At 41.6% G+C, this 14118-nt stretch overlaps 1 protein-coding gene across 1 annotated transcript; it reads right to left on the bottom strand.

Annotated features, from left to right (window-relative positions):
- Nucleotides 1-1084: 1084 nt before the first annotated feature.
- QRFPR (pyroglutamylated RFamide peptide receptor) lies at nucleotides 1085-12200 on the bottom strand. The gene is made up of 6 exons (XM_054392384.1): nucleotides 11861-12200; nucleotides 6474-6632; nucleotides 5868-5929; nucleotides 5019-5254; nucleotides 3328-3425; nucleotides 1085-1485 (listed from the first exon to the last, which is right to left on the bottom strand). Exons 1-6 carry the CDS (start codon nucleotides 12198-12200, stop codon nucleotides 1085-1087), a joined length of 1296 nt encoding a protein of 431 aa, XP_054248359.1.
- Nucleotides 12201-14118: the final 1918 nt, after the last annotated feature.

A 14118-nucleotide genomic window follows, 5' to 3' on the forward strand; every position in this document is an offset into this window, starting at 1 on the left:
CACCTAGAGCAAAACCATTTAGAATTTATACAGATTTCAACCCCATAATTTACTGTGAAGGATAAAAACAATGGAATACTGGCCCTGTTCTTGGACAGTAATTAATCCACTTTGAAGATGATGGAGAGACACAAAAATTTGTGCATGTCTTCAGAGAAATGTCTGGGCAAAAGACTGTAATATTCAATTTAAAGTCTTCTGTAGTATCCCAACAGGCTTTGGATTTGGCCCCTATATTCTACTGGCAACACTACACTTCCAACTTGAAGATCATATATCCAAGCACATCTGCAAGTTAAACTCAGTGTTTACTGTACAGACCACACCTCCAGCATCTGCACACACTTGTACAGCACTTTGTCAGCTCCTACATTTTTTAGCAGAACAATGCAGTTTACAGGGCAGCATGCTGGCATTTAAATCTGCACCCAAGAATTAACTCATTAATTAGCTCATTAATTATGCATGCATTGTTAATTTCTAATATGGTTTCTGTTAATAAAATCTGATCATCCATGCAATGTTTAGATCTTCATTTCTTCAGAGTCAAATTCTGGCTGGCTATTTCATACTTTTTTTTCTCCCCTAAACAGAATTGCATCTCAGTCTGCACTTTTCCTGAACTCAGATCTGAAGCTCCTCTGACCTCCAAGCCGCAGAAAGCAGACCTTACAATGTTGGACCATGTCAGATTTCCAAAGTGGCCAAAAAAACCAATGTGCACTCTCTTCACAGATGCTGTCTTCTGGCATTCAACTGTGTATGGTCCAGCAATGTGCCAGCATCCGGACACAGAACAAATGTTTGGTTTACCTAAAGCAAAGCACAAACAAGCCCTAAATTAGCTTAGGAAGAAAAACATTTGGCGTTTTTCCTGAAAATCATATAGTAATAGTGTTCTCCAAAGTCTTCCTCCTTGTCCTTATAAAACACGTTAGATTTTTTTCAACCATTATCTAGCATTATAATAATCCACAAAATATTCTTCCCCTCGTTTCAGCATGCAAAGCAGGAAATTATTTTAAATGGCTTATTGAAAGTTATCTAAAGGAATGCTTTTTCCCTTCTCAAACCCTTTGTGATGCTAGTGTCCATTTCCTAAGGCAGAATGCACAGTATGCTCAGAGCTGAATAAGGCAAGGTGCCTTTTCAAATGTCTTTTGGAAGCTGGCTGATCACAGAACTTCACTTCAATGTTGCCATCGCTGAATGCCTCCCTCCTGCCTTCATCCGAGTCAACAGGATCTCTTTGAGAAACAGCCTTTTGCCGCCTCAGAGTAATCCCTGAGTTCCCCAGCTGCCTGGCTGGTGATGAATTTTCTTTGACAATGCAGAAGCAGATGGCAGATAAAAAATTTTTCTTGAAGTTTTCATTCATGAAGGCATACACAATAGGGTTGCAAATCGAATTGAAGAAACCTATAATCTGGACAATCGCAAAGATCATTTTGACTGTCACATCATCGTACTCCTTTTCAAAGTTACCTGGGAAGGAAAAAAGAAATGTGCAGTAAGTACAGAATGGCACAAATGCTTACTGCTTAGCCTGTTTATATCCTGTCTGGCTTTAGAAGCTTTTGTTTAAAATCAACAGAACACCTTGCTGGAATTTCTTAATACTAGCGACAGGGTTTCAGCAGCAAGGAAAAATCAAGAGCAATGACACAGGCCTGCTTTGATTACACATAAATAAGGAGGGAGTCATTTGAAAGACGCAGTTTATGAGCCAAAAAACTTGCCTGATGGCTAAGCAACAGAAGCTTCCAGTCTGCTAAGCATAGTCCTTGTTTATTAAGCTGGTCTTCTGGCACTGAGTTTCATATCAAATGTGTAAGTACTTTAACACAAGTCTTGACACTGACCACACATGGCTTTCTTCTTTGTGCTGCCACATACCAGCTCATGGAGGTAAAAAATGCATCTTCTTGGTCAGATTTCTCATTTTTCAATCACTGAGATCCCAGAGGGCTCTGAATTCCTTGAATTCAAATACTCTGTGACCAAATTCTGGATAAATACTACAAAAGATTATATAGCAAGTAAAATAATCGCCTTGTAGCACCTGAAATAACGTAATAAAAAGAGAGCAAACGGCTCATGGAGTTTTTATGGGCAACCTTAACATGGGACAATCCATACAATTTCAATAGTTACAGCTTCTGCACTTCAGATTCTGCCCAGGAATAAATATCATTTGGTTCAGCTGACTGGCTGCAGGACTTCTCATCTATCTGCTACAACCTTATTGGTGCCAGACAATAAAGAAACAATTTCTGTCTTTGGCAAGAAGAGTACAGTAACTACTGAAAACTTCCTCTTGTTCCTACACATAGCCTGCTGCACAGTACCATGTGCTATCCCTGTACCCATGCAGGAGACGGGAGATGAGCAGCACAAGACCTCAGAGAAAGGCAAGTAGCAAAATGGAAAGATAACAATCATTGAGGGCATTTCAAAGACAGTATCCAGTCAAGACCATGGAAAAAGTTCAGCTGGATTTGCTGGGTATTGTCACTATGATGTCCAGTATTTTTATTTCCAATACACCTAGATCATTACAAGCAGGGCAATAGAAAGGATAAATATTTCATAACAGTTTAATTCAAAGAATTATGATGCAAATAGAAGTCTTCACACGTGAAATTAAAATTGTATTTGAATTGCAAAGTTACTTGTTCAAGAGGTTTTATACTTGGAAATAACTTTTACCTTCCAGCCAACTACTTTTGACCTTTCAGTAGATAAGGACACCATGACAAGGCATAGAAAGAGTCTACAGAGATGCATTCACCATCCTAATAGTATAGTCTTACTAATGTTTTTTTCAGAGTCTTGCAAGACCTATCAAACCTCTCTTTCAGGATTGGATTAGACTGTACAAATTCAGAAAAGCAAGGACAATCTCCTTTCTACAAAGTCTGCATTCTAAAAGAGTTGGTACAGAGCTTGGGTTCCTTCTCACCTATCGTGCAACAAAGTTAAGGAGGGTTTACAGCAAGGAAATGAGAGATGTGGCTGATATGCAAGTTAGTATCACATCTAAGGTATCTCCCAAACACTACCTTAAAGGTACTTCCCAGCCTAAATCATTCTATGATAATAGGTTTTTTAAGTGTACTCATTTTACATAAGTACTTCACATCTATCACTTGCAGGCTTCACAGTAATTCATCTGGTGCTGGCTATATCTCCATGACAATTAGCCCTTGTTAGCAGAAAGTTTGCCACAGCTGAGTGTTGCAGCAGTACTAGCTCTTCACAACCTGTAGTTACATTACCAAAAAAAGCTAAAAAAGGCTTTTGTGTATGACAATGGCAGATACTCACTGTATTCTATCATCATGTGAATCACATGGAAAGGGGCCCAACAGACTGCAAAGAGAAACACCACTGTCACCATCATAACAATTGCCCGTTTCTTCTTCCTGAAATTGCACCAAGACATTCCATGCTGAATCACTAAGAATTGACTGGTAATTTGATGTGTCTCTTCAAGTTACATCAGTAAATGTGTTCTGATGATTGCAGATGCAAATAAGAATGGAAGAGTGCTCAGAAGTACACAATCCCCAATCCCCTTTGAAACAAAAAAGGCAGTATCACAAATCTTGTACGTCAATTAACACCTTTTTATTTCACTCTCTTGGGAAAGCAAAGCACTTTGCAGCTGCAGCAATGATATTAGCATATCTTGCAAGGCATTTTCACTCTATTCATTCAGATGAAGTTCTAATAGTGAGAAATGAAAGGGTAAAACCCACATGCCCAAAAAAGTCTCTTCCTATATCTAGGAGCACTCACCATGCACCTGATTACGCAGAGAATTTGGTAGATAGTAAGTGAAACTACACCTGAAACATTTAGTTTTTGCTGGTAGGTGAGGCAGAGTAAGATCAAGAAACATGCTCCCTGCGTCTCTACTATAGTATCTCACAAACTCAAGGGATACATGAATTTATCACCATCCCCAAACTGATATATAATTCAAATTATAGCTCTAATTCATATATAATTCAAATTTATACATAATTCATAGTTACATTTAAAGATCCCTAGACAGATCTTGCACTTGAGCTAAAGTAGCACTACATTGGTAGCAGTCACAGGGTCTTCTTCCCACCATGTGAAAATAAACCAAGGAGTAGCATGAAGATTTCATGTCACCTTAACTCCCGTGAGACTGAACCGTATTTCAGTTTTGATCTACAAGAGTCCACTTCCTTAGGCACTTTGTTAGACCAAATAGCTAAGGAATGATTTCTCTTTAAGCTGCCTGTCAGCATTTTCGGTGCAGGCAATCCTTAAGGAGATAACTCTCCTCTGTTCTCTTCACTGAGTAGAGCTGCTTAAGGCTCATCAAGCAACAGATCAATTGGCCAAATGAAAGGAAAAAAACATGAAGCAATACTAAGGGCAGCCCCTATTTAGTGCTAAATAGCAAAGACTGGGATTATCGATGATCTTCGCAGATGCAACATAACCATCTGGACAGTCTCACATGAACACATCTGAGAATACTCAAAACTCTCTGGATCTCAGAGTTAAACTGTACCAAAGAAGTTTTTCAATGAACTCTGATTTTTTTTCCTAGAAGCCAATTTAGTTTAGAACAGGATCATAAATCAGTGTTCACAGTTTCAGAATTACATAAAGAACTTTCCATAGAACATACAAAAATAATGTGGCAGCATTTCCCCAAGACATCTTCCAGCTCCTGGCCTACACCTTTTAAAACCATGCATTTCACAATGTATAATGTGACATTTATTGAAAGGGCTTGAATTCAAACGTGTGGCTAAACTATATTTTAAAGAAAACAACCTGCTTAAGTTGCCTTAAATTGGGAATCAAAGTGTTAAATAACTAGCCACCTCTTAAAATCTGGTCTATGTCTGTAGACTTCCCAACAGATAAGGAAAGACAGATTTATTTATTTCCCACTGTTTTTCTAGAACTGTCAGGGGAAAAAAACATACTTTCCAAAGGACAAAATTCCAACTGTATTTTAGGTTACAAACCTTGATATTTTAGACATCTCACTCCCATGAATGGTTTGAAGAACTGAAGCATCTCCCACTCGTTTCTTAATCCAGAGTTCATAGCCAATTTTAGTGTACAAAAAAAGCATCAACATCAGTGGAAGAAGGAAGAGTATAACGAGAATAAAGGTTGTATATATCTTCTGATAAATCGGACTGGCCCATTCTTCCAAGCAACAAACATACACTTTTTCATACAGAAAGTCATATTTAACCTGTAATAAGTGTAAAGGAGATAAGTCACTACAGAGTTTACCCCAAGCAAAAACCAAGCACATCCAAATACTCCTTGCTCTTAGCAAAACAACCAAAATCCAACAGAGAGATTTTCAAAGTGATAGATTCCTCCCAAACACTCCCACATCAAGTGTGGGGTTGATTCAAGTTGAGAAGACTTTTTTTTTCAGTCCTCCAAAACCTTAGAGTAATTAAACTATAATGTGCAACTAATCACATTTTAACCTAGGCATAGTTCTTCCAAATCTCAGGGAACACTATGTCATCCTGCAACAGTAATTTAAGCCCTACACTGCTGTGTGCCAGTACATCTGTAAACCAAAAGAAAGCCACAAGGGAAGTCATAGATGTAATTAGTGCTTTGACGTAACTGGGAAGGGTAGATGTGACTGGTACCTCTTAGTAGTCTTCCTTCCAATGCAGGCAAGTCCTAACCCTTAGCCCTTCTCATGTTGGCATACAGAACAAAAGTTCTACTCCTCTTATCCCACTCTTACTTCTTAGGGCTTTATTCAATTTCATTGGTAAAGGTAGAAAGAAATCCGTCAAGGACTGAGTTTGAAATGTAAATTGCCATTTCACCTAACATACCTCCAGCCGTTGCACATGCCACATAGGTGACCCAACAATAAGTGCCAGCAACCAGACTATGCCTGTAAACAAATACAGCTTTTAATACTTTGTACAACAAGCACCGCTAGTTTTGGTATGAACAGTTTAACAGCTTCAGCTTTAAAAGGTCAGGAGGCCAAGTAGACAATTTAAAAAAAGAACAAAGTTTGCTGCATGAGGCATACATCAGTCATAAGTCACGTCAGTAACAGATTCTCTTTTATCATCAGTTTTTTTACCTCTCAAACTACCTTCATTTATTGGTATTCAAATGTAAAGGCAATTTCATTTGTATGAGCAGCATTATTTATGTTCTCTTTGTGTAACAACACAAAGACTATATACAGCTGTCACACTGATGACTTCAAATTCCAAGTTTATCGTCAGGGTTTTGGCTAGTAATCACCATACATAACAGTCGCTGTCCTTGAGCTATTGCATAAATGTTACCAGAGTTATCAATAACTCCACCTCTGAATCACTGGTCATATCAGAACCTTCTGTTCTGTCATGCAACGTCTACACCAGCTACACTGCAGATTATTTCTCTACATACACAATTGCTAGAGACGCCTAAAATCTTACCAAGCATCGTGAAAGCTCTTTTATTGGTGTACTGCCACTTCATTTTTAGGGGATGCACAATTCCCTGGTGTCTTTCCACAGCAATGCAGGTCATTGTAAGAATCTCAGTTACAATAGCAGTGGATTGAACAAATGGTACCATCTTGCAAGCAAATGCACCTGAAAAAATCAGAAAGTAAAAATGCAGCTGTTGCAGTTGATGAAAGAGCTACCCATACCAGACTTCATTACTGAAGTGCCATTGTGCAAAAAGGACACAATAATACTCTTTAATGTATTTTAACTGCCAAATGCTAAGTCACCTATTTCAGCTATTCATCAAATGCAGCTTTCAAGAGTCATTCTTCCATCATACACACTACTGCAAAACCAAAACCTCTAAGACCTCTCAGTCTGATGCTTATTCCTATTTCTCTTTTAACCAGGTCTTCCATCATGTGTTTTCAAATATGCCAAGACACAGGGATATTTATTATGTTTTTATCTTAGCAGATCACTCTTCAGTTTTATGGAGGTCTTCCTGTTACCTCTTTAAAAGTTTACCTTTTCTGCTGTTACAAAGACATTCCTACTGCTCATTTAAATACCACTCTACTTGTACACCTTGATGCTTAATCTGCCAAGCGGCATCATTCCACCAAGCAATATATATATGAGGTGCAATGTAAGAGGAAAAAAAAAAAAAAATCAATCTCTTCATCATCTCTCCATTCTCCAAGTAGACCTCTTTCCTGATTAACACATTATGTTAATGAGTGTTTAAATTTAATGCCATTTCCTGTCTACATTTTCACAGTTATATAGGTTCCCATTGTATTCATGTACAGCTAGCACAGACCTGTGGTAGTTTAAGTTTGTTTAGGGTCAACTACAGCAGCTGACAGAAAACAGTACAGCACGAGCCCATGTGCCTCAAATAGCCTATATGTTTTTTACATGCAAGGCAGTCCACAGTATTCCTTCTATCCTGCAATGGGAAAGTGTAGACAACACACTCGGGGCTAGCTGGCCAGGGTATTCCACACCATCCACCCTCCTTTCCAATTCCCTCCATGGCACACATGAAGCTTCTCTGCCTGTGAATTTACAAAACCACTGAAACAGGCACCAGTGCTTTCAGGTGAACTTGGATCAAACTTGGATTCAAAATGCAGTAATTGGTGAGTAAAACCAAAGATGCAAGATAGCCATGCAGCAAAGCAATGCTACCACAACACAAAACTGCAACAGTAAACTACTGTCCGTAATTGTGGTACAAAATCCAAGCAGTACAACTGGGTTTTTTTCTGGCAGGGATACAGGTTAAAGATGTAGATCTCTTCTCAAGACAGACTCACTAGCAGGAAGCAAAATGAGAAACTAAACACATTCCTGACTCCCTGGGTGCAAAGCAGAGAAAGCCAGGTACGTCTACCAAGAAAAACAACATCATAACTATCTCACATGAAACAGTAACCAATCTATCCACACCATAAATTTTGCTTTATTTCTTTGCTTGATTAATGCAACAGCAAATATTTCTCACCACTCATTAATTTTAATATTTATGCTAATGATACAATGTACAGTAAGAAATTCCTTAAAATGAATCTGTGAGTACATTTTATTTTGTCAGTGTTGTTTTGCTGCTTTTAAACAAAGCACTCTGCCAATATATTATATATGTAAAAAAACCTAAGCCTGTAATTTCCTTCACTGAGACAGGGTTTTACAGTGAATGTCTCAAACCATCATCACACAGAATTTTACTCCAACCTCTACTCTTAAGCAAATATCCTGAAATATACAATAGTAGGGCATGGAAAATTAAGATAATGGCAAGATTTCACCAATACAGACAGAACTACAAAATCACACTGCTCTTAACAAAAAGATTAATTCCAAGGCATAACCTCTCACACTGCAAGAGGAAAATAAAGAACATTCATGTGTCCCTGACCTGATTTACAGCAAGTCTAGACAACTTAAATGGGAAAGTTCAAAAAAAGCTTGAAAACAAGAGATTGAAACAACTGGATCTCTTGTGTCCAGCTCTGTTGTCTAGTATTAACCCTAACAGCACATCGGCACTTCAACAGTACTTGGAAGCTCTTCAGCATCAAAGAACATTCCAGGAGCAAGTCAGAGCAAAGAACCTACAGGTATACCAGAATATCAGACACAAAAGGCCTAGTGAACTCCCAATCTAAGATTTAGTCCCCCAGAAAGGAATATTTAAGCTTTACGGCAACAGTGCGTGACTCAAGATGTTTGGTAACGTACAGAAAGGATTCTAAATACCCACCTGGGTAGAAGATGCCACTTGGCTTTCAACCAAGCCTTTAAAGAAGAGGAAACTGCCATGTCAAGGAGAACCTGAGTTGACAGCAATGTACAGAAGACATCCTCCTCTCCTGAGTGGCAGCTAGAGGCCAGACATGATATGCAAGGGCATCTAAAAAGCTGCTTGGGTGTTCAGTAGTGCCTCTCATCACTCACTACTCCCTAAGTGACAGGAAAAGACACCCTCTGACACCTGTCTTGAGAAAACATATTCTAACTGATTAGATGTGAAATTCACACAGAAGATGTACCATAATGCTAGGTCTGCCTCATGGTTTGCCCTTGTCTTTTGCCAGGACTGTTATATTACACATCATTATATGCAGTTCAGTCACTCCAGGCAGTTCTACAAAGACAACACTGCTACTCAGCTAACTAAGCAGTCTACAGCTGTTCCCCTCACCTCTCCCACTCTGCTGTGGGTTTCTAAAGAGGAAAAGAGAAAGAACAAGCATGGGAATTAAGAACCAGTTCAAAATCAAAGGCATACAAAACACGCACATCTCAGTTCTCGTCTAGTACAGATGCTTCTTTTAGTGAAGCAAGTGCAAATAAATCAGATATAAAATAACTAAATGCTCAGAAACTCAAAGATATTTCTAGCATCAAGTGTCTCAAGATGCACCACTTTTCTCCATCAGGGGTATATTACACAGTCAAATCACCCTTTTCTTAACAAACCTGGAGCTTGCACTGCCCAAAGATATTGTTTCAAGTATACGAGAATAAGCTTTTTCAGACCACAAAACAAAAGGCAAAAAGAAAATTAAATCAGTAAAGCTAGCAAGAAGACTCCTCCCAGGCTGGCAGGCTTTGATTTGCAGTATAACCACTCAGGCTTCACGGTGTAAGCCTCAGAAATCAGACACCCTTGGGGTATCACTCTTTATATCTCATTTGCTCTCCTGAGTTTTAGCTTACACACACACACAAACCCCCAACACTGAAGGGTAACACCTATCAATTACATTACTTATGCCCTCCCAATACTATGCTAGTTAAAGTTAATTGAAGTGTGGATCCATTTGCACTGAAGACTCTAGCACAGCAAAGAGGGTAGACAAAAAGCATAGTAAACCCCACAGAATGAGCATGCTTTGAAGTATTTAAGTACTGTATTTGTTGCCACTAAGCTGTACCTTTTATGCTCACTACTAGATTTTTGCCAAGCATCCTCAGTACCAGAAAGTAAATGGAACATAGACATGCACCATACTGCTCTACATGACTGTGCCACATATGCTATAAATTCACCTCAGGTGGAGGCTTCATTCCACCCAGCTTTTAGCTGATTCTGGTCAGATGTGTGACCAAGCTGACAGACCAGAGTCTTATTTACCAGTAAGAATAATCACACCTTTTTAGGGAAAGTTTATCCATTCGGTCCTCTGCCTTCTACATGACATCTCTTGATCCCAACAGTAACTTTCTGCAGTATTATTCTTTGAGGAAGAAAATCTGCAACTACAGTAGTCAAAAGGAAAGCCCAGCAGTATAGCTATCAATTTATTATTTTTATTCACATATCTTTATAAGCTTTGGGGTTCAACATCTGTGCTGTCATAAAACAGTGGTTGCCTTCCATAAAGACATCTTGTCAGAAAATAAACCAGTTGTCCTTGCTATCAGTAGCCCCTGGAGTTTTGTACTCATCACCTCTCCCTGAAAGTTCCTGGTTTTCAGAAAAAAATAAAGCCCATTTCTCATTGGGCATTTCTGTGCACTTTTAAAGTCTTTTCTGACCTGCCAATTCACATCCTACATTCTAGCCTGTGGAATGTACTGGAATTAAATCTTCATGTTCTGAAAGCAACCTTCACTCTCTCCCAACAACAGGAGCACAGGAAGCCTTGAAAATTGACACATAGCTGTTGCACTTCATGAGCATCTTTTCTGTTCACGTTGAAATACTCTGAAAAATATTTTTAAAACATTCCCTGCTGCAAAACAATCACTTTTATTTTTCCACTTAAAATTGTCAAACACTGGTTTAAGACCAAGAAAAGGAAGATAATTACCACTTGCTGTGTTACTTCACCTTTGTCTTTTTGTTACTTTACTACCTTCCCACAGGAATGCAGGGGAAAAAAAAAAAAAAGTAATTTTTTTCTAGCCATCAGGAAGCCTTTGCTCGAGGGTCCTTCACATCAACAGGAATACAACACAATTCCCAATTTCAAAATAAGTATATTTTGAAAACAATGTATCACCTCAACATAAATTGCGCATGTTCCCTCACTCCCCTCATTTCTCAAAGGACACACGTTCTTTTTCCTCACAAAAGGTTAAGGAGATCCGACTCCAAGTGGAGTGCTGTCAGAGGAACTTACGGCGAATGGAGACTGATACTTCGCTTGGCAGACAGCTTTCATTAGTTAGACAGAAAAAACAGATAAAGTACCACCAGACTACATCATCAGCACCACACGACGTATAGTTTCTCACAGCCGAACTGCAACTTTTAACGAATACAAGCACTGAAGCGCACTGGGTTTAACGTAATCTGAGGACGCAGCGCACCCATTATTTAACTCTACGGAAGAGCAGGTTAAGGTTACTGAACTACACACCTGGCTCAGTCCAACGATAAAATATTTCAAATGACTGAAACACGACCAGCGGCTTCAGGGAAAGCAGATGTTTAAAGTTCTCACGCGAGAGACGAAGCCCCGCGCAAGCACCAAGAGCTCCGCCAGCAGCCCCCTCAGAGCAGGGTGGGTGCGTGCCTTCTCCTCAGTGGAGAGTTGGCCCCAACAGCAGGGGCTGCCCGGGGACTCCTCACACGGACACCTTACACGCCTCGCGGTCCCCTTCGTGGGGCGAGAGGGAAAGGCAGGTGTCTCAGCGGAGAGGTCGCCCCAACAGCAGGGGCTGCCCGGGGACTCCTCACACGGACACCTTACACGCCTCGCGGTCCCCTTCGTGGGGCGAGAGGGAAAGGCAGGTGTCTCAGCGGCGGCACAACCCCGCCGCTGCGCCTCATCGTCCGCCCTCCCTCGCCTCCCTCCAGCGGCTGCCGAACCCGTTAATGGCCCGGGATTACCCGCCCCGGCCCTGGCACCCACCGCCGAGCCAGTTGGAGGAGATGTTCTGCAACATGGTGAAGGGGACGCAGAAGAAGGCGATGAGGAGGTCGCTGAGTGCCAGCGAACAAATGAAGATGTTGGTGACCGTCCTCATGGCTTTGCTGCGGGTCACCACGTAGAGCACCAGGCAGTTGCCAAAGAGCGCGAAAACGAAGATGAGCACGCAGATGAGAACGAAAGCCACCTTGGTGCGCCCCGGCAGCTCCGGGATGTACACCAGCGGCTGTAGCCCGTAAAGGGCGATGAACTGCTCCCGTGTCACGTTGTTGTCCCGCAGGAGCTTGGCGAACTGCTCAGGGGTGATGTTCAGGGACCGCATGGCGCCGACTTCCCCAGTCCCTCCTCACTCTGCCTCAGTGACGCCGCCTGCGCCCCGCCATCGCCAGACCGCCGTCCCTCCGGCAGTCTGCCGGGGCGAGAGGCAAAGCACTCCTACAGCCGCAGGGAAGAACTCCCACAGCCGAAAGCAGTCCGCGGACGACAAGACAGCACAACCACCTCCCAGAGGCGGCGACACCGCCCGTCGCCTCCGCCGGCTGCCGTGGTCAGGGGGCACCGTGGCGGCAGCCAATCGGCGCGCAGTGCGGGCCCGCCCCAGCCCCAGCCCCAGCCCCAGCCCCAGCCCCAGCCCCAGCCCCGCCGCTCAGGAGCGGGACAGCTGTGACTATGACGAGAGGGAGATCTATGAGGGGTCATAGCCCTACCCGCCGTTTTCTCACCACCCATGACCGTGTGTACGGCCGGTGCTTCCCCAAGGGGGACTCAAGATGCCCACAGTGGGATTTGCAACTACCGAGGCAACCTTTCGTCACGTTTGGAAGGAAATAAAAGGTCGAGAAGAAAATAAAAGAGGTTTCATATGTGGTAGGTACACGGTCTGCGGGAGGGGGGGCTCGGAGTACCCACAGCGAGTCACACTGCTGCCGGTCCGACCCACGCCCAAGCGAGGCAGCAGAGGAATTTTGTGTGACCTTTTTGTGAGGATGAGCCAAAGCTCAAAGAGAAAAAATAATTTCATCCATTGAGCGCATAAAGATACTGTGAGCTCAGAAAGATACTACGAGGCTCCTAAAGTTTCGTTTCCCAAGCAGGTAGACATTCCTGCCAGAAGGGCCTTGTCAGAATACAATCCCGCTCACCCTAACTGGCTAAACTGCTTCAGTAAGGTTATGTAGATTGCTAAATTGCCTTTAGCTAACTGGTTACAACAGCAGTCGAGGAAATGCCACCACAGTTTAAACGTGGATAATAATGGGAGTTAAGTTCTAACACGTCAAGTTGAAAATAAGCATTGAATGGTCTTCCAACCTGCTTTAAATTGACCATCATAGCACAGGTAAACCCTTTGCACCACATGATAACAGGTTTAATAGCAGCAAGTTGGGTTTTAATCACTTAATTATTGAAAAGGATCCAGAGAAGGCAATAACAATACAGAAAACTGTCCTGGCAACACTTCCCCCTCTCCACAGTAAGAAATCTTTCATAAAGAAACAACATCACCTGGGAGAATGCTGCAAAATAAATTAGATTTTTGGACAGAAAGGGTGCTCCTTGCCCTGGGTACGTGTTCATCTGCACCAGGGAAGTATAAAACAAAATTAAGAAAGGCCTAGCAAAATCTGTTTATTTATTAGGTATTATGTTGCTGGCTTGCCAAGGACAGTTGTAGGGGGAAGAGTTTACTGCAAAGTCACTCTGAGCAAAATGAATGTTCTCAATAAGAGCAAAGACTTTGTTGTCTTTGAAAGAAAGTATTTGTGAAGTTCTAGTGTCTGCACTGGTGTGTATGTATTACAATCTGTACGAGTCAGTCCTCCAACTGCAAACAACCCTCTTTTAATACATAGCTCAATGACAAAAGAAAAAAAAAAAAAAAGGAAAAAAAAGATTCTTTGTATTATCCCACCATGAAAGGGTCTCGTCACCCTTCTTTGGTGCAGTGTGGTCCTGCATTTTCCACTTGAGGCCAATGTAATCAGGCTTCCTCTATGCCGTTTTTCTGGAAGGCAAATGCTCTTCAGACCATCTTTGTTCCTGACATTCCTAGAACCATAGAATGGTTTGGATTGGAAGGGACCTTTAAATGTCATCTAGTCCAAGCCTCCTGCAGTGAGCATAGAAAACAACAGCTTTCACCTTCCTTTAGACCTGCTGCATTGGCTAGAAAAGCTCACCCTTCTAGTCCCTGTAGTGCTCCTGCTGAACTTAGGTGTTGTAGCACAGAGAGGCTTCTT

This window comes from Indicator indicator, chromosome 25 (assembly GCF_027791375.1).
Source record: "Indicator indicator isolate 239-I01 chromosome 25, UM_Iind_1.1, whole genome shotgun sequence".
Lineage (NCBI taxonomy): Eukaryota > Metazoa > Chordata > Aves > Piciformes > Indicatoridae > Indicator > Indicator indicator.